The sequence below is a fragment of the Scyliorhinus canicula genome, chromosome 11 (assembly GCF_902713615.1).
Source record: "Scyliorhinus canicula chromosome 11, sScyCan1.1, whole genome shotgun sequence".
NCBI lineage: Eukaryota > Metazoa > Chordata > Chondrichthyes > Carcharhiniformes > Scyliorhinidae > Scyliorhinus > Scyliorhinus canicula.
In genome coordinates, this window is record NC_052156.1 from 144682336 (window position 1) to 144703846 (window position 21511).

At 44.4% G+C, this 21511-nt stretch overlaps 1 protein-coding gene across 1 annotated transcript; it reads left to right on the forward strand.

The window, feature by feature from the left end:
* The first annotated feature begins 1368 nt into the window (after positions 1 to 1368).
* miox (myo-inositol oxygenase) lies at positions 1369 to 21316 on the forward strand. Its single transcript, XM_038811646.1, has 10 exons — positions 1369 to 1450; positions 3920 to 4012; positions 5174 to 5254; positions 12338 to 12500; positions 13047 to 13114; positions 15244 to 15353; positions 16691 to 16758; positions 19362 to 19411; positions 20089 to 20201; positions 20809 to 21316. Exons 1-10 carry the CDS (start codon positions 1403 to 1405, stop codon positions 20915 to 20917), a joined length of 903 nt encoding a protein of 300 aa, XP_038667574.1. The 5' UTR covers positions 1369 to 1402; the 3' UTR covers positions 20918 to 21316.
* Positions 21317 to 21511: the final 195 nt, after the last annotated feature.

Consider the following 21511-nt stretch of genomic DNA (forward strand, 5'->3'; position numbering starts at 1 on the left):
TATTCCCTTTCCCTAAATATTGCTGAAAAGAGAGACATGTTGCCAAAGCGTTTTCGTCTTGCACACTTCAGGATAAATGCAAGAATACCAAATGTCAAACAATCGCAACAATTCATACTCCAGGAGAAATTGGTGCGGATTGACTCCTTTGCCCTAGCCAAGTCTGATTGACCAAGACCTTGCCATGGAGAAAGCAACGGGGAACATTATGCTTCCTAAACTCCCTTTAGCTTTTTCTGATTAATTTTTATACATGGATAATAGTGCCTTTGTTAGCTCTTCAATAACGTATTTTAATGTATGTTAATGTAATTCATCCAGACATAGGGTTTTACCCTCTTTACATTTGACTCGGTTATCTAGATGAAGTCTCCCATAATTATTATTCTATGTTGTTTATTTATTTCTTAGATTTGCTTACAGATCTTTCTTCCACTTCCCTTCCACAATTAGCTGGGTGGCAGTTTACCCCAGTAAGTGTGATTGAGCCCATCTTATCTTTTATCTCAATCTATACAGTTTACGTTCCTATCTTAATGTTCGGTATGTTTCTTTTTCTAATGCCATCTGTAATAAGTACAGCTACCCAACACCACCTTATTCTTCTTCTATCCTTTCTCAAAATGTTATAGCCTGCAATATTTAACAGCTAGTCCTATTCTTCACTAAATCATGTCTCAGTTATCCCAAGCACATTTAACTCCTTGTGTAACAGATTATTGCCTCCAAAGAGGCATTTACTGTATGTATTCTTTGCACATGATTGTTTATACTTATATCTTCAAACTCTGTAAACTGAATGCATTGCAATAAATAATCACATAACCATAGAATTCCTATAGTGCAGAAGAATGCCATTCGGCCCACTGCGTCTGCAACGACCCTCTGAAAGAGCACCCCACTTAGGGGCAATTCAGCATATCCAATCCACCTAACTTGCACATCTTTGGACCGTGGGAAGAAACTGGAGCACCCGGAGGAAACCCACGCAAACACGGGAATGCATTGCACACCAATAAACATATTTTTAATTTACTCTCGTCTCCTAATTTCATGAAATGTTCATATTTGAAACCCTTTTACCACACACACACACACACAGGCAGGCACAGATCTGCAGTGACACATACACAAATACAGACACAGATACACAAGTCTAGGTGCTAAAGGCTGTATTTGTGTAGAATGCGGTTTGAGGTGAGATCATTAATCAGGTAAGTGAGCTATGAGGTGAAAGTGGTATGGAGATAATTAATAAACTGCCCTTAGAATAATTAACTCACAATGTCTCTGTAGTCTAATGAAGAGTAAAAAGGTCACATTGTTGACCCTGAACATTGACCATTCCCCATCCAACTGAGAGCTACTTAACTGCGTGAGATCAAGCTGAGACACTCACACAATGAGCAGTGCCATGAGTGTGTCCCAGACGGTGAGGCAGCCCCAGATGGTGAGTCTATCCAAAGAAAACAGAACTTTGAAGTTTATGGTAAAGACACTGTTTGGGGGAGAGAAAGGGAGAGAGAGAGAGGGACAGACAGACTGACAGAGAGGGAAAGCTGGAATCAGAGAAAGAAAGTGTGACAGAGGGTGAAACAGGGATGGGGGGAGAGAGAGATAGGAAGATAGAAATGTAGAGGAAAAAAGAGTCCTAGCTCCGTGTGCGATTGAGGGTGAGTCCTGGCTCTGTCACTCTATGTGCTTTCTCTAGTGGTCTGTGTCTTTTTAATTCTAACTCTCCCTGTAAGTCTCTCATTCACTTGCTCCATCTCGCATTCTCCCCTCTTTCTCCATCTCATCTCTAGTTCTCTCGCTCTCACTGTCTCTTATTTCCTATCCCTCTTGTTCCTCAATCTCTTGTTCTGTCACACCCGCTGCCTCTCATTCTGTCTCTCTTATTCTCCCTGTCTCTCTCTCATTCTCTCCATTTCGGTTGCATCCTACCTCGTCTCCTTGTTCATAATTTCTGTGTTTCTGGCCCTTGAACTAGCTACAGAATTGTGTTGAGAATTTTGTGATTTTGATTTAATTTTTTTTGATTTATTATTGTTACATGTATCAGTATACAGTGAAAAGTATTGTTTCTTGCATGCTGTACAAACAATGCATACCTTACTTATGGAAAGAAGAAGAGACTGCAGAATATAATGTTACAGTTATAGCAAGGTGTAGAGAGAAGATCAACTTAATACGAGGTAGGTCCATTCAAAAGTCTGATGGCAGTAGGGAAGAAGCTGTTCCTGGGTCGGTTTGTACGTGGCCTCAAACTTTGGTATATTTTTCCTGACAGAAGAAGGTGGAAGAGTGTATGTCCAGGGTGAGTGGGGTCCTTAATTATGCTGGCTGCCTTTCCAAGGCAGTGGGAATTGTAGACAGAGTCGATGGATAGGAGGCTGGTTTGCGTGATGGATTGGGCTACATTCACAACCTTTTGTAGTTTCCTGCGGTCTTAGGCAGAGCAGGATCCATACCAAATTGTGATCCAACCAGAAAGAATGCTTTCTCTGGTGCATCTGTAAAAGTTGGTGAGAGTCGTAGGTGACATGCCAAATTTCCTTAGTCTTCTGAGAAAGTAGAGTCTTTGGTGGGCTTTCTTAACTATAGTGTTGGCATGGGGGGACCAGGACAGGTTGTTGGTGATCTGGACACCTAAAAACTTGAAGCTCTAGACCCTTTCTACTTTGTTCCCATTGATGTGAAATGAAATGAAATGAAAATCGCTTATTGTCACAAGTAGGCTTCAATTGAAGTTACTGTGAAAAGCCCCTAGTCGCCACATTCCGGCGCCTGTTCAGGGAGGCTGGTACAGGAATTGAACCATGCTGCTGGCCTGCCTTGGTCTGCTTTCAAAGCCAGCGATTTAGCCCTGTGCTGAACCAGCCCCAGCTGTGGAGAACATGCCCCTGATGTAGACAGGGAGGTACATGTTCTCCACTACGCTTCCTGAAGTCAATGACAATCTCCTTTGTTTTGTTGACATTGAGGGAGAGATTATTGTCGTTGCACCAATTCACCAGATTCTCTGGCCACTTGGTATCAAGTGAGACTAGAAACTGGAGTGAGCATTGAACTGGAGTCGAGTGAGGCTGGGATCAGGCAGGATCGAGTGAGGCTGGGATCAGGCAGGATCGAGTGAGGCTGGGATCAGGCAGGATCGAGTGAGGCTGGGATCAGGCAGGATCGAGTGAGGCTGGGATCAGGCAGTGTCGAGTGAGGCTGGGATCAGGCAGGATCGAGTGAGGCTGGGATCAGGCAGGATCGAGTGAGGATCAAGCACAGACTGGGCAGAAATCAAGTGAGGCTGGAATCAAGCGAAGATTGGGTAGGGAATTGACTTTCTGGGCTCACATCGCATGACTTTTATTATTGTTCTGTGACTAGGGTACAGTACAGAACTTTGGAAGGGACTATAAATAGAACAATTGAATGTCGTTCTCTCATATCTGACTCCCCTTTTGGGTCTTTCTTAGTTTGACTTCTTATCCTAGTTATTTCCAGCTTCTGGACTACTCATTCTCCCGCTTTGTGTTACCTTACAAATGAATGCCCATGTTGTTCCACAGACTATGTGAGGCAGATAATGAATGGTTCCAAGTTATCGGATCAATCAAGATCTCAGATTGTCACAAACACCAGGGATTTTTTAAGACTGGTTCCTATCTGATGGCCAGATGAATGTAAAAGATTCCACTTACTGGCCATGACTGGATCTCCTGGACAATACTCACCCCTCAAATAAATCACTAAAAACAGATTATCTGGTCATTTATCTGTCTGTTGTCTGTGAGATCCTATTATCACATTAACAAGTGACTCATCTTCTAAATTCTTTGAATGTTAGCTGTTTCCTGAGAGTCATGATCAGGTGTGAGGTTAATAAATCTTTCTTTTGAGCCCACTGACAAGCTGTTCATTTCAGAGTGTAAAGCCAGCCAACCCTTTGGGGCAGGAGTGTGGCCAGTCTGCGGCTCGAATCAACACTGAGGACAAGGTCACGTACAGGAACTTCCAGGTGAGTCACATTATCATGAGAAGTGGCACTGGGACAGAGACCAGTACGGGGGAGGGGGGAGTGGCACCGGGACAGAGACCAGTATGGGGGAGGGGGGAGTGGCACCGGGACAGAGACCAGTATGGGGGAGGGAGGAGTGGCACTGGGACAGAGACTAGTATGGGGGAGGGGGGAGTGGCACCGGGACAGAGACCAGTATGGGGGAGGGGGGAGTGGCACCGGGACAGAGACCAGTATGGGGAAGGGGGGAGTGGCATCGGGACAGAGACCAGTATGGGGGAGGGGGGAGTGGCACCGGGACAGAGACCAGTATGGGGAAGGGGGGAGTGGCATCGGGACAGAGACCAGTATGGGGGAGGGGGGAGTGGCATCGGGACAGAGACCAGTATGGGGGAGGGGGGAGTGGCATCGGGACAGAGACCTGTATGGGGGAGGGAGGAGTGGCATCGGGACAGAGACCAGTATGGGGGAGGGAGGAATGGCATCGGGACAGAGACCAGTACGGGGGTGCTGGTGCAGTAGCACCTGGAGAAAGAACAGCACCTGAAAAAAAATAGTACAGGGTTGGGCGAGTGAAAAGCAGTACCAATGGGTTAAGGAAAGGAGGAAAAAAGTACTTCCCCATGGTGGAATGGAGCAAGGATGCAGAGTAGTACCCGGGGGAAGAGATCAATACAGGGGTTGGGGTGCAAGAATATTGGCTGGGGGAATGGGGATGGGGGGAGGGGGGGGGGGGGAAGAGCAGTACAGGAGTACCCATGGGTGGGGAGAAGTGAGAAATGGGAAGGGGAGGGTGTTGCAGTGGTAGGTTTCATGTACACATGTAAATACACTGTAGGGATTAACTTGAATGTCTCCAGGGCAGCACGGTGGTGCAGTGGGTTAGTCCTGTTGCCACACGGCGCCGAAGTCTCAGGTTCGATCCCGGCTCTGGGTCACTGTCCGTGTTGAGTTTGCGCATTCTCCCCGTGTTTGCGTGGGTTTTGCCCCCACAACCCAAAGATGTGCAGGCTCGGTGGGTTGGCCAGCCTAAATTGCCCCTTAATTTAAAAAAATTAATTGGGTACTCTAAATTATAAAAAAAAAACTTGAATACCTCTGCCATGCGTAGAGGGTTGGGAGGGAAACATTTAATAAGTATACTGTTTGTTTTTTGCTCAGTCTGGATCACTCCACCATCGGGTATTGAACACATATCGGCTGATGCACACTTACCAGACTGTGGAATTTGTTAAGGGAAAGGTGAGTGATCTATCCAGAGAGTCAGGTTCATGATCCCGGGATCTTGGTCAATCCTTTTTAGAATACAATAGTTTTAGAGTACAACACAGAAGGAAGGCATTTGAAGCATCATACTTGTGCCAATTCTTTGATAAATCTGTCCTGAAATCTATGTGACCGATCTACTTGTCACTGAAAACAGTTACTCCTGCTAAACTGTACTAGAATCCTTCATGTCTTTGAACACCTCCTTAAAATCTCCTATTAATCTCCTTCTCTTCACATAACTGAAGTCCATCATCTTTGCTATCCGTCCAGTGATGCCAAGATTTGAATAAAGTCCTTCAGCTGGGGCCTAACCCAGAGTTTTATAAATGGTTTGCGTAACTTCCCTGCTAGCACTCTAGATTTCCATTAATAACATCAAACAGGCAGCACGGTGGCGCAGTGGTTAGCACTGCTGTCTCACGGCGCCGCGGTCCCAGGTTCGATCCCGGCTCTGGGTCACTGTCCGTGTGGAGTTTGCACGTTCCCCCTGTGTTTGCGTGGGTTTCGCCTCCACAACCCAAAGATGTGCAGGGTGGGTGGATTGGCCACACTAAATTGCCCCTTAATTGAAAATGAACTGAAGTGAAAATCGCTTATTGTCACAAGTCGGCTTCAATGAAGTTACTGTGAAAAACCCCTAGTTGCCACATTCCGGCGCCTGTTTGGGGAGGCTGGTACGGGAATTGAACCGTGCTGCTGGCCTGCCTTGGTCTGCTTTAAAAGCCAGCGATTTAGCCCAGTGTGCTAAACCAAGGTACTCTAAATTTAAAAAATAAATAACATCGATGATCCCATTTGTTTTTTTTTAAACAATCTTAACTGTCAGCATCAGTGATTTGTGTACATATAGGTCTCCTAGTCCTCCAGGTCTCCCTGTGTTTGGACCCCTTTTAAAATTATACTATCCTGCATGGAACACACATTGCCTCTCCTCATTCTTAAAATGTATAATTTCACAATTCTGTGAATTAAATTTCATCCACGTGTCTGCTTATTCCACTAGCTTATGACCTCCTGAACTCTTACTATTTTCCTGTTTGTTTACTACATTTCTGAGTTTGTGTCATCTGCAAGGTTTGTCTCCTTTTGTGAGGGCCACGAAGAATCCAGCACGAGTTTGTAGACTAGAAAGAAATAACATTTATTTGCAATTACATATATACACACAACAGCAGCAGTACTCCCTTGCTGCTCACTCCTCTCTAGCTGGTTCCATACTGGCCAGCTCTATTTATGCAGGGTCTCTGCTAATGATTTCTCCGCCCCCCCCCTCATTGGGGAAGCTCATACTCCCTAAGGATTGTGGGATTGCCATTAGTCCCCAGCCAGTGGTAAGCAGGAAGGTTATAACAGCTCCTCACTGTTAATGTTAGGCAGACTGGTCTGTTGTTGCTGGGTTTTATCCCACTTCCTCCTTTCGAACAAAAGTGTAATATTTGCAATTCTTCAATCCTCTGACACTAACTCCATATCCAAGGAGGATTGTGCTCAGTGCTGTGGTGTTCTTTGCGTTACTAAAGTCAGGATGGTTGGCGTAGTGTTCACAAAGACCACAAATAGCTTTTAAATGGAACAAAGCTATAAATTTATTAACACTACTTAACTGGATTTGACACTTACTCCTATGTAATACAGTTGACTACACTCATCTACGACTAATCTCTACATTATTACGTTAACTATGATATTCTCGCACTCACACTATCTTTCCTTCAGTCTGTCCCCTCGCTTTCTCCTCAACCTCTCACCACAAGACTTAGCATTGATGCCTTATACAGTTGTACATCTAGCTCCCTCTAGTCGTTGATTAGACATTACATTAACCCTTGCAGTTCTTTGCATTTATGATAATGTCACATCCCCCTTTCTTTGAAAGAAAAGGTTATAAACTTCTGCAATTGCATGGGAAGGTGCCATGAGTGATCGGAGAGGGGCAGCAAGGTGGCACAGTGGACAGCACTGCTGCTTCGTGGCGCCGAGGTCGCAGATTTGATCCCGGCTCTGCATCACTGTCGTGTGGAGTGTGCACATTCTCCCCGTGTTGTGAGGGTTTTGCCCCCACAACCCAAAGATGTGCAGATGTAGATTGGCCACGCTACATTGTCCCTTAATTGGAAAAAAATGAATTGGGTACTCTAAATTTATATTTTAAAAAACCTTTGTTTGTAATATTTTTTCTTTGAACTTACAGTAGCGAGCATGAATCATTAACTTGTTTTTACATTCAGTTGCAAAAAATAACTGTTAAATCACATTGGTGGTGACAAATGAATAGTTATCACAGTCATTACAAATGTAATCTGATCGGTGGTCTCCTCATTCTAGTTGATCTTTTCAGTGGTTTTGTCAAAGTATGCAAATTATCTTCCAAATTGTCTTGATGCATTGGTGATAATGAAGGATTAGGAAAGCCAATGTCTTTGAAGATGGCACCCTGAACTATGATGCTTTGTGTTTGAGATGGAACATGTTTCTTTATTGCAGTAAGGCTCTTCTATTTCTCTTAAACATTGAACCTTGTTCAGTCTGAACCAAGTACAACAAGTACAGGGGGTGCAACTTGTCTTAAAACTTTAGCTATGTGTTGCCATCCACGAACGTAATCTCCTTCTTTTAACTTTAATAAAGGTTTTGTGTGCTTGTTGCAGCATTCTTTCTGTTTTTGTTTTCGTAACCTTAGGCAGTTGTATATTTCTTGATGATCCATATTTTGAACCGTGATCTCTGGTAACGTGGTGCGAATTTTTCTTACCATCAACATCTGAGCAGGCAACAAATCTGTATGTCAACAGTGCCAAAGATAAATCTTTGTTGTCATCAATTGCTTTACTGAATAGTTTTTTTGACTATTCCTACGCCTTTCTCTATTTTGCCATTTGATTGAGGGCATAATGGGCTTGATATGATGTGATTAGGATTATAAAGGTCTGCAAATTGTGTCCACTCCCAGCTGGTGAAGCAAGGACCATTGCCTTGGAATTCCATGTCGAGCAAAAACAGATTTTGCTGCTCGTATTGCAGATCTCGTTGAATCATTCAGCGTAATCACCTGGGGATAGTTGGAATAATAGTTGATTATTACTAGATAGTCACAACCTTTAAAGTAGAACAGATCCATACCTACTTTGATCCATGGATTGTTGATGAGTTCAATTTCTTCCAAGCTTTCTTTGCATTGCGCAGATTGATGCATCTGACAAATGCTGCATTCCTGCACATGATTGTCCACATCCTTGTTGATTCCAGGCCAGTAGTGATTGTCTTGCTTGTCTATGGCACTTTTCAATACCTTGGTGAGGCTTGTGTATCGAAGATACCCTGTCAGAGGCAGGAGGGAATAACTATTCTGCCTCCTTTGAGTAGGAATCCGTTAATTACTGTGAGGTCATCTGCGAAAAGCAGAGCAACATCCATTGGGCCTTCCTTCTTTGAGATATTTGATTACTCTTTGGAGTGTCAAGTCCTTTTCTGTTTCTTCTTTTATGATTCGTAGCTTGTTGTCAGACACTGGTAGCATCTCAGCAACAAATAAAGCTTGTGCTTCCACACTGTGCACTATATTGGAAACCGTGGTATCAGTATCATTTGTAGCTCTTGTTAGGGTATCAGCAACAACCAAGTGTTTTCCTGGCTCTTTATACTGGTCATTCGAAGTCTTGGTTGTGTGTATCCTTTCAATTAGGTTTAATTTATCGCAAGCATCCACCCCAAGTAGCGATGATTTATCATCTTCCACTACCTCAAAGTCGATTAGCATTTTGATGTCGCCTTTCCGAACAATGAGACAGCAAGAACCTTTTGTGGCTATGGTATTTCCATTATAGTCGGTCAATCGACAGGTAGATTTCTGTATTTGCAGTGTACTGTATGCTTGTCTTCAATTCTTTTTGGTTATTAAATTTATGTGCATCTATCTTAAATGGAATTTCTGAGCCATTTATTTCAAGTAATAAAGTCCACTTTATAATAATCTTCAAGAGCTGTTATACTGGTTTATTATTACAATGCAGTGCATTAATCTGAGTAATTGCATCAACCATGACAGTATCCTTTAGTGTGTATAGTGAGGAATCTTCATTATCAGTTCAAATATTTTGTCTTTTTTCTTCACTTAGTACACTTTGGATCTTTCTATAGTCATGGTTTGAAATGGTTTTAAAATTTGTTTGCTGGAGAAGCTATTGAGAAACAACACTGTGCTACGAGGATTAAACTTGCAACAATTGGAACATTGTTTGCCTTTTGCTGAACAATTTTTTTTACTGTGGGCGTGGCCACGACACGTGGTCATCACGCTCGTGACGTCACTCTCAAAATGGCCACCAGCCATTGTACACAGTTTTCTGTGCTGCGACACAGCATTCATGGCGTCAGCCCCGTTTTCCGACTTTGCGCCTTTTTCGTTTGCACTGAACTCCGCATATTCAGAGGATGCTTGTTCACTGGCTTTGCACATATTAATCGATTCATCAAGCGGCAAAATCAGTCGTTTTAGCATTTTTTCTCGCAAACGTTTGTCATTAATCCCAAATACAACTTGATCACGAAGCATTGAATCAGCAATGGAGGAGAGGTTACACAACTGCACTCTTATCTTTGAAGCAGTAATGAAAGAATCTACCGATTCCCCTTTCAGCTGCAGCCTTTTTCTGAACATGTAACGTTCATAGGTCTCGTTCACCTGCTTTTTGCAATGAGCATCAAATTTCTGTAGCACTATGTTATACTTCATTTTGTCCTCATTTTCAGCAAATTCAAAGGAGTTAAAAAGCTCTAATGCTTGTGTTACAGCCAAATTAAGAAGCACCATTTTTCTCTGATCGAAAGCATTTGCAAGCGCGGGGGCAGATAGGAAAACTTCAAACTGCTGTTTGCAGAAAGCCCAGTTTTGACATAGTTTACCATTTGTTCTGAAGTAATCAGGCTTCTTTCGACTTTCCACATTACGATTTTTCTTCTGTGTAGATTTTCTGATCGTTGTCGAGGCGTAATTATTTTCTTCAATCTTCTTAAAGCTAACCTATTTAATCTAACTGCTTATTATTTGTAGAAATATACTCCTGGTACCATTTGGAGTTCTTAGTGTTGCGAAATTCTGGTTGGCGTAGTGTTCACAAATATCTTTTAAATTGAACAAAGTTCTAAATGTATTAACACTACTAAATTGGATTCTACACTTACTGCTATATAATAGTTGATAATAAACATATAATCTATACTCATCTACTAATCTCTACACTATTATATTAACTATGATCTGCTTTCACTCACTCACACTATCTTTACTTCAGTCTGTCCTCTAGCTTTCTCCTCAACCTCTCCTTAGCAAGGCTTAGCATTGATGCCTTATATGGGCAGCACGGTAGCACAGTGGTTAGCACAGTTTCTTCACAGCTCCAGGGTCCCAGGTTTGATTCCCGGCTTGGGTCACTGTCTGTGCGGAGTCTGCACGTTCTTCCTGCGTCTGTGTAGGTTTCCTCTGGGTGCTCCGGTTTCCTCCCACAATCCAAAAATGTTTAGTTTAGGTGGATTGGCTATGCTAAATTGCTCTTAGTGTCCAAAAAGGTGGGATGGGGTTACTGAGTTAGGCTTGTGTAGAGTGCCCTTTCCAAGTGCCTGTGCAGACTCGATGGGCCGAATGGCCTCCTTCTGCACTGTAAATTCTATGAGTTGTACATCCAGCTCCCTCTAGTTGTTGATTTAGACATTACATTAACCCTTGCAGTTCTTTACATTTATGATAATGTCACAAGTGCCACTACAATTTTCATCTTTACTCCCCTCAGTACCCTATCCAGATCAGGTGACTTTTCTACTTTGAGCGGAGCCAATCTTTAAAGCATTGCCAGGACATCTCCAACCCAATATCGCTGCTGCCTTCTCCTTTACTGCTGTATTAGCAACATCCGCTTTAGTGAAGACAAATGCAATCAATTACTACCACAATCACATTCTCCTCCTCCACAAAACAATCTTTTCGACCCACCTTAGGGGTGGCATGGCGGCACAATGATTAGCACTACTGCATCACAGCTCCAGGGACCCAGGTTCAATTCCGGCCTTGGGTGACTGTGTGGAATTTGCACTTTCTCCCCGTGTCTGTGTGGGTTTCCTCCGGGTGCTCTGGTTTCCTCCCACAGCCCAAAGATTTTTATTTTTTTAAATTTAGAGTACCCAATTTTTTTTTCCAATTAAAGGGCAATTTAGCGTGGCCAATCCTCCTACCCTGCACATCTTTGGGTTGTGGGGGGCAAAACCCACGCAAACACGGGCAGAATGTACAAACTCCACACGGACAGTGACCCAGAGCTGGGATCGAACCTGGGACCTCAGCGCCACGAGGTAGCAGTGCTATCCACTACATCACCGTGCTACCCCGCCACAGCCCAAAGATGTGCGGGTTAGGTGGATTGGACATGATAAAAATTGCCCCTTTGTGTCCAGGGATGTACAGGTTAGGTAGGTTTACGGGGAAAGAGTGGGGGGAAGTGGGCCTAGTTAGTGAGCTCTTTCAGAGGGTAGTGCAGTCATGATGGGCTGAATGGCCTTCTTCTGCACTGTAGAGATTCTATGATTCCGATCAGTTCCATCGTTCCTTTGACTACCGTTTTACTATTTATAAGTTTCTAAGAGTTTTAGATTCTCTTTTATGTTACTAACCTATCCTCATGCTCTCTCTGCGCCCCTCTTAACATGTCTAATCTGTACCCAAACTATCACCTTGTACCCAAACGATCACCTCTTTGATGTCCTCCCATTGCTCATTTGGTGTTTTATTCCGCAAAGTTTGATCCCAATTCAGATCCTTTATTAAACCATTGAAATGAGCCCTCCTCACATTGAGTATTTGTTTCACATTTGCTTTTGATCGGTGGATAGTACTGAGGAATGATATTCAGCCCAAGGGGCATTTGGGCAGATGAAGGATTGGATGCGGTGGTATTGTGGATGCCCTGCCAGGTCAATATAGGTGCTTGAATGACCTGTTCCGCTGGTGCTTGAGTGACCAATTGAGCTAGTGGGTTGAATAACTGGTCCCTGTGTCTTTGGTTGCAGATCTATCAGTGGTCCTCATGTGCACAGGCTCAGATGACGGTGATGGAGGCTCTTCAGGCGCTTGACCAAATAGTGGACGAATCTGACCCCGACGTGGATTTTCCAAACTCTTTCCACGCCTACCAAACAGCAGAGGAAATCAGGAAGGTCTATCCTGGCTTGGGTAATCTATGTAATCATACGTTAGAGGTGGCTTCCAGTAATGAATGTTGAACACAGACAGACATGAACATATATAAACAGAGACATATGCATACAGAAACACACACATACAGGGGAACACAAAAAGACAGGGGACATACACAGCCAGACAGAGACACAGACAGACAAATGGACAAACTCAGGGAGATACATACATTGACTGTGAAAAATTAGGACACAGATAGACACAAACACATAGAAATGAATGAGTAAAATAAAAACAGAAAATGCTGGAAAAATTCAGCTAGTCTGGCAGCATCAGTGGAGAGAAAAACAAAGTTGAAGTTTAGAGTTCTTATGGCTTATTGCACTTCCCCCTCAATACTGCCCCTCTGACAATTCAGCATTCCGTCAGTACTGCCCTTCCAACAGGCTCATTGGGGGTCTGGGTGTTGGAGAGTAAATGTGGGTGGGGGGGGGGGGGGGGGGGGGGGGGCAGAAGGTAGTCTTGGTTGATGAGAGTCAGGGAGTTGTGAAGTCAATTGTTTATTTTTTTTGTGTTTTATAGACTGGCTCCAGCTGGTTGGGCTGCTGCATGATGTCGGGAAAATCCTCTCTCTCTGGGGGGAGCCGCAGGTAAGGACAGGAATCCTGAGGGCGAAGAGTATCTTGAGGAGATGGAGGAAATTTTGAGGAGGATCATTGTGTGTAGCCCCTCCAGACTATAGCTGCCACCCACAGGGGGTCACAACCATTGGAAAAGGAGGATGCCATTCAGGGGTCTGGTTAACCTTTCAACTAGGTCAAGGCAGATCTTTGGTTTACCCCTATTAGTTCCATGGCCCTCAATATCCTTGATGAACAAGAATTTATCAATCGACATCTTGAAATTTTCATCTGTCCTCTAGCATTCATAACCTGTTGGGGAGCAAGTTCCAGATGTCCACTACACTTTGTGTGAAGAGGTTCTTACTACCACCCCTAAATGCTCCAATTTTAAGGTTATGCCCCCTTGTTCTGGAATCCCTTTCGAGGCAATAGTTTCTCTCTTATCTACCCTATTAACTATTTTGATTATCTTAAACAGCTAAATTCAAGTCATCCCATAATCATCCACTCAACTCTCCCACAATTCTGATGCCCATGTCCTAACTTGCATCATGTTACATTCACCCATCATCCCTCTTCCCTGACTCAGATCCTGACCCCAGATTCAGATGCCAAGCCTCGGACACACATTCAGACCTCGGTCCCACCCCATTTCTTCAGCCTCCCACCCCCACCACCCACCCAGACCCCAAAACCACCCCCGACACACCCTGACTTCCCCCTGGAGTCATAGAGCTTTACAACACATTAAGTGGCCATTTGACTCTGTGCCAGCCACCAAGCACCTACCTACTGTAATCCTATTTTCCAGCACTTGGTCCTTAGCCTCGTATGCTCTGGCATTTCAAGTGCTCATCTAAATGCTCCTTAAATGTTGTGAGGGTTCCCGCCTCGACCACCCCCCTTTCTAGCAGTGAGTTCCGGATTTCCACCACCCTCTGGGTGAAAATGTTTTTCCTCAAATCCCCTACAAATCTCCTGCACCTTACTGTAAATCTATGCCCCATGGTTATTGATCTCTCTACTAAGGGGAAACATTTCATCCCAACTATATCACTCTTAATTTTGTACACCGTAATCAGGTTAGCCCTCAGCCTATCCAGCCTCTCTTCATTGCTGAAGTGTTCCAGCTCAGGCAACATCTTGGTGAATGTCCTCTGCACACTTTCCAGTGCAATCAAATCCTTCGTAAAGTTTGGCGACCGCACGCTGTACTCCAGATGTGACCTAACAAGTGCTTTACACAGCTCCATCATTTCCTCCCTGCTCTTAGATTCTATGCCTCGGTTAATAAAGGCAAATATCACATATGCCTTCTTTTTTTTAAATTTAGAGTACCCAAATCATTTTTTCCAATTAAGTGGCAATTTAGCGTGGCCAATTCACCTAATCTGCGCATCTTTTGAGTTGTGGGGGCGAAACCCACGCAAACACGGGGAGAATGTGCTAACTCCACACGGACAGTGACCCAGAGCTGGGATCGATCCTGGCACCTCGGCGCCATGAGGCAGCAGTGCTAACCACTCCACCACCATGCTGCCCATTCCCATATGCCTTCTTAACCATCTTATCTACCTGTCCTGCTGCCATCAGAGATCTTTTTGCATGCACCCCAAGGACCCTCTAGTCTTTTGTACTTCTGGCGTCCTACCATTCTGTGTGTATCCTCTTGCCCGATTAGTTCTCCCAAAATGCACCATCTGACACTTTACAGGGTTAACTTCCATTTCAAATGAAATGAATGAATAAATGAAAATTGCTTGTCACGAGTAGGCTTCAATGAAGTTACTGTGAAAAGCCCCTAGTCGCCACATTCCGGCGCCTGTCCGGGGAGGCTGGTACGGGAAACGAACCGTGCTACTGGCCTGCTTGGTCTTCTTTAAAAGCCAGTGATTTAGCTGAGTGAGCTAAACCAGCCCCTGTTTGCCACTGTTCTGCCCATTTGACCAGCCCATCTCTATCATCCTGTAATCTAAGGCTTTCATTCTCATTATTTACCACACCATCAATTTTCATGGTCATTAAGCAATGATGATGTGACACTGAGCAATGATGATCTGACACTGAGTAAGGACTCTGTGTTGAGGCAAGACCGCTTGTTAGACTGTGGGATGCTGTTCACGTTCTAACTCACTGTGATCATTGTCTCTCTTCAGTGGTGTGTCGTCGGAGACACCTACCCAGTTGGGTGCAGGTTTCAGGATTCCATTGTTTACAGGGACTCTACATTCTCAGATAATCCAGACCTCAAGGACCCTAGGTACAGGTAAGAGACTGATCATTACGCTCGCTCTCTGTGAAGTCTCTCAGTTTGAAACATCCTTGCCATTAAAATGAACCAAACAAGTCTTGGGAGGTGTTATTCACCCCACCCTCTCCCCACGATTGTTTTCAATCGCTGCTTCTCTCTGGGACCATTTTTGTTCATTTGTTCTTTAGTTGCATGGGAGGGATCACATCTGGAATGGTTTCACCCTCTGACCTGTTGCAGTGTGCAAGAGGTTATGAGAATCTATGCACAGCAGTGTGGTTGCCTCTAATTGGCATAACAACTGGCCAAATGAGCCACTCAGTTGCACCAAAAACCACTGCAGAAAAGTCAAAACCACAGAGTGGCGTAGTTCGAGGAGGAGGCGCGTCACCACCTTCTCAAGGACAGTTAGGGGTGGGCAACAAATGCTGGCCTTGTCTGCGGCACCCACATTGACCTTTTGTTCCAAGCATTTCCTGGGATCACAGGTCATCTGTTTGTGTATCTCCCCTTCCTGGTCCTTATTTAGCCCACAATCTCTAGCTTACAACTGTAAGAATTCATAGAATTTACAGTGCAGAAGGAGGCCATTCGGCCCATCGGGTCTGCACTAGCTCTTGAAAAGAGCACCCTACCCAAGCCCACACCGCCACCCTATCCCCAGTAACCCCACCCAACACTCAGGGCAATTTTGGACACTAAGGGCAATTTAGCATGGCCAATCCACCTAACCTGCACATCTTTGGACTGTGGGAGGAAACCGGAGCACCCGGAGGAAACCCACGCACACATGGGGAGAACGTGCAGACTCCGCACAGACAGTGACCCAAGCCGGAAATTGAACCTGGGACCCTGGAACTGTGAAGCATTTGTGCTATCCACCATGCTACCGTGCTGCCCCTTTAGGAATTCTTTCCCCAAGCCTCTCCACCATTTAAAATGCTCCTTAAACCTGACCTCTTTGACCATGGTTTGGTTATGTTTCCTAATATCTCAAGTGGCTCCCATGTAGCTAAAGAACAAATTAATAAAACTGGTCCCAGGGTGGGGCATTGATTGAAAATACACACTTTGGGAGAGGATAGGATGAATAAAGCCTCCCAATGCTCTCTGTATATAGCAGTAGGACTGCTATTTAGGAATGCACTCTGCACCAAAGTCCCAAGGTTGCTGTTGCAAGAAAAATGACAGGAAATGAGAAAGTGAGACATCTTCATGAGATTTCTGCTCTTTTTCGACAACATATTAAGCACCTGTCATCACATCCAGATGGAAATACAGGGTGGTGGAAGGGTCTCAGATGGTGCCCAGTGTACAATGTTTCCCTAATTACTTTATTATGTATTTTGCAGCTCACTTTATGGGATGTATGAGCCTAACTGTGGGCTGGACAAAGTATTGATGTCGTGGGGACATGATGGTAAGCACTGGTAGGGAATCCAATACTGCGGCTGAAGTGGGGAGATCTGTAAGGGAACAAAGTGCCTGCTCTACCTTATAAAAACTGAATGCAAAGAAAACCCAATTAGTTCACTGTGTTCATGCTAGCTCTCTACAGTATGGTTGCAGAGTTCAGAGTCTGAGGCGTGGATGTTGGCTGATGATTGCACTATTCATGACTCATCAGGTATTGAAGCAGTCTGTATTCATATGCAGCAAAACCTGGACACACGTGGTAGGAAGTGACCATCTCCAATAAGAAAGAATTTAACCATCTCCCCTTGACATTCAATGGCATTACCATTGCTGAATCTCTTTTCACAGTAACTTCATACTTGTGACAATAAAAGATTATTATTATTATCAACACCCGGGGAGTTACCATTGACCAGAAACTGAACTGGACCAACCATATAAATATTGTAGCTACAAGAGCAGGTCAGTGACTGGGGATTCTGCAGAAAGAATCTTACTTTCTTACCCCCCAACAAAGCCTGACCACCATCTCCAAGGATCAAGTCAGGAGTCTGATGAAATAGTCTTCATTTGCTTGGAAGGGTGCTGTTCCAATACTCAAGAAACTTGACACCTTCCAGGACAAAGCAGCCCACTTGATTGGCACACCACGTTAAACACACACTCCCTCCATCACCAATGCACAGTGACAGCAGTATGTACCAACTAGAAGCACATCAGTGACTCACCAAGGTTCAAAGAACAATACAGCACAGGAACAGGCCCTTTGGCCCTCTGCACCTATACTGGTCATGATACCATCTTTGGCCAAAACCCTTAGCATTTCCTAGTGCTGTATCCCTCTATACCCATCCTATCCATGTAATTGTCGAGATGCCTTTTGAACGCTGTTAATGTATCGGCTTCCACATCCTCCCCTGGCAGTGCGTTCCAGGCACTCGCCACCCTTTGTGTAAAAAAAACCTGCCTTGCACATCTCCTCTAAACTTCGCCCAACGGACCTTAAACCTATTCCCCCTAATGGCTGGCCCTTCCACCCTGGGAAAGAGTCCCTGTCATCCACTCTATCCATGCCTCTCATAATCTTGTAGACCTCTATGACGTCGCCCCTCAACCTCTGCCGTTCTAATGAAAACAGTCCAAGTCTATTCAGCCTCTCCTCATAGCTAACACCCTTCTGACCAGGCAACATTCTGGTAAACCTCCTCTCCAAAGCGTCCACATCCTTCTGGTAGTGTGGTGACCAGAATTGTGTGCAATATTCCAAGTGCGGCCGTACCAACATTATATACAACTGTAGCATGATGGGGCAGCAAGCTGGTACAGTAGTAGCACTGCTGTCTCATGGCGCTGAGGTCCCAGGTTCGATCCTAGCTCTGGGTCACTGTCCATGTGGAGTTTATACATTCTCCCCGTGTTTGCGTGGGTTTCGCCCCCACAACCCAAAGATGTGCAGGGTAGGTTGATTAGCTATGCTAAATTGGCCCTTAATTGGAAGAAATGAATTGGATGCTCTAAATTTATATAATAAAAAACAACTCCAGCATGACTTGCCAGTTTTTATACTCTATGTCCCGTCCAATGAAGGCAAGCTTTCCATATGCTTTCTTGACTGCCTTGTCCACTTGTGTTGTCACTTTCCTTTGACATCTTCCAAATCTGAAACCTCTACCATCTCAAAGGACAAGGGAGGCAGATGCATGGGAACACCACTACCACCTGCAAATTCCCCTTCACACACTATCCTGGCCGAGAACTATATTGCCATTCCTTCACTGGCGTTGGATCAAAATCCTGGAACCTCCTAACAGCGCTTGTGGGTGCATCTACATCACACGGACTGCAGATGTTCAAGAAGGTGACTCACTGCTATCTTCCCAAGGGCAAATAGGGATTGGCAATAAATGCTGGTTTAGCCACATTCCAAACTAATGGTGCATCTCTCGAAAAATATACATTGCAGGAGCCTCGATTATCACTATTCATAGCACCATGTAAAAACACATGTAGCCATAGCAACCTGGACTCCTTCGGGAGCCAGTTGGTCAGTGTGGCTCAGGTTGGTGCCCACAGCTTGGGGGGTAAATTGCCATTCCGGCAGGAGTGGATTTAGGACCTGGTTCCTTTCCCCAACTGTGGTGGCAACTGTGACGCTGTGGGTCAGACACATCTTCAGGCAGAGAACCGAAGAAGAAAATTGCTTCAGTTGGGGACGAGTTTCACAAGCACGTGGCCGAAAGGAGCTTACGCAGCTGTAAATTTGTTAACTTGAACAGGTCAGAAGGTAACCATTACCACCTGGCAGGGGCTGGTTACTGCTGTAAGAATCCAAATGGAGGAACATTTTGGACAGATCCTGTTTCACCTAAGGCCTTAAGACTGAACAGACAAGTTGAGGTTTGGCTCTGAAACCTCTCTCAGCAACCCAGTGGTGTCATACTGTCACAAATCGCTTGGTTAATGTGCAGTACAGTGTCTGCAGGAGACTGAGAAAGTTGGAAAAAAACAAATGAAACAAAAAAATTTTTTTTAAACCTTGTTGAATATGATGATCTGAACCTAGCTATGGGGCTACTTACAGATTTAACTTTGACCTTTCTCTTGTAGAATATCTTTACAACGTGTTGAAAACTAATGGGTGTAAACTCCCTCAAGAGGTAATTTTGAGTGAATTTTGTATTTCTTCTCTGGGCTGAAAGTCGAGGTCAATGAGTCAGATGGTCAGTGTTCTCCATGAACCGCACAACCAGCAATGACGATGCCAGGCCTTCACTGGGTACCACACCTTTCTCACCGAGTAAGCCACGGGTTCAAGTCTCACTCCAGGAACTTGAACAAATAATCCAGACTGACGTTCCAGAGCTGCAGTCAGGGAGTGCTGTACTGCCAGAAAGGCAGGACTGTGGGCCCACCACATCAGAAGGGCATCACTGCCTGAGCGTTGCAGTTTTTCAAGGGTGGTACTGTGGGATAACACACCGTCGGTGGGCAGTAATGCCTGAGCACTGCAATGTCACGCAGGCAGTACTGTGGGAGCACCAATTAAGGGGACAGAGCCTTTGTCCTCTCAACTGAGGAGAGCAAATTACAGGGAGGATGTTAAAGAATAAAATATCTGAAAAACGTTTGGTGTCTAATAGTGTTGTTTGTGTCTGTGCATGCATGTTTGTGTCTATATATATATATATATATATATATATGTCCGTGTGCTGTGTGTTTGACTTTCACAGTAACTTCATTGCAGTGTTAATGTAAGCCTGCTTGTGACATTAATAAAGATTATTATTATTGTGTCTATTTTGTGTCATTGTCCATGTTTGTGTATCTGATGCAGGGACTATACATGATCCGCTTCCATTCGTTCTACCCCTGGCACACTGAGGGAGATTACATGCATCTCTGTAGCAGCAAAGATCTGAATATGCTTCGGTGGGTTAAAGAATTCAAGTAAGTTCATTAAAAATCCAAGAACTAATCTAATTGATATTTTGTGAATCGGATCCTTTTGAAGTTTCAGCAAGGCTATCAATCCTATGCTGTACAATTAATGCTCTGGAACGGTAGAATAGGGAAGAGAAGAAACATTGAAAATTAGCTGAATGAAACAAGAGCTGTGCCAACACAAGGGGTCAATGGGAAGAGCACGGAGGCCATTAGGGAATGTCCCCAGGGTCAGTGCCGTTGTGACTGAAGTCAGGGCTCTGGGGTCGGAGCCGGGGCTGGGATCAATATAGGAATGATATCACTCAAACTACACGCAAAGGGATTGACACATCATTTGAGGATGGCGCAGCAATTTTCATCAGCTGTTTAAAGTGGAAAACTTCAAGGCCAATGAGACAAGAGAGTAGAGATAAACAGCAGGAAAATAAACTTAACTTGGGCAGATCAAGTGCGGAGGGTTCGTGACGGGACAGATCAGGTGGGGAGGGTCCGTGATGGGGCAGGTCGGCTGGGGAGAGCCCATGATGGGACAGATTGCCAGTGGAAGAAATGGATTTTCCATGTTTGCAATGCCTTCTGCTAACCTAACCAAGCCCTTCTGTGCTTGCAGCAAGTTTGACCTGTACACCAAGTGTAATGACCTGCCTGATCTGAAGGAGCTGCAGCCCTACTATCAGCAACTGATTGAAAAGTATTGTCCAGGGAAACTCTGCTGGTAACCAAAGGAACACAATAAAACGTTGTCTCAGATCCACATCATCCTTCAGAATTGGAACAATTGTACGCAAATTGTTCAAAATTGGTGACTTTCCGACAAACAGTTGCTTCCACTCAATAAAACACTACGTGGAACTTGGTGTATCAGCTCTGGATACTAAACATCCACAAGAACAGGATCTATTGGGTTAGTCTGAGTGCGAGTATCATGGATTAGACGCATGTTCCAGCTCCTTATATTTCTTGATCTTTTCCCATCTCATTCTGTGCACCTGCGATCCAGCTTGGACGGTCGTTCACTACTGCTGTACCAAAATTACTTACATCCAATAACGGCAATGCTATCTTTCTAGACATCACTGTTCCACTATCAAATCTGACACAGGCTTTTTGGAAGAAGTCAAGAGCTTGAAGTAAAAACATCATATATTGTTTCAGAAAATGTGAATTTTTTTGATTATTTCTTTAAAATCAGGATTTTACTGGTTGCAGTGAAGGAGTTGGGTAAACTGGGGGAAACATACTCTCCTATGCCTCACACAAATACCCCAGCTTTAAATAGTTTAAATAGACAGGGTAGGAAATTGCTCCTGTTG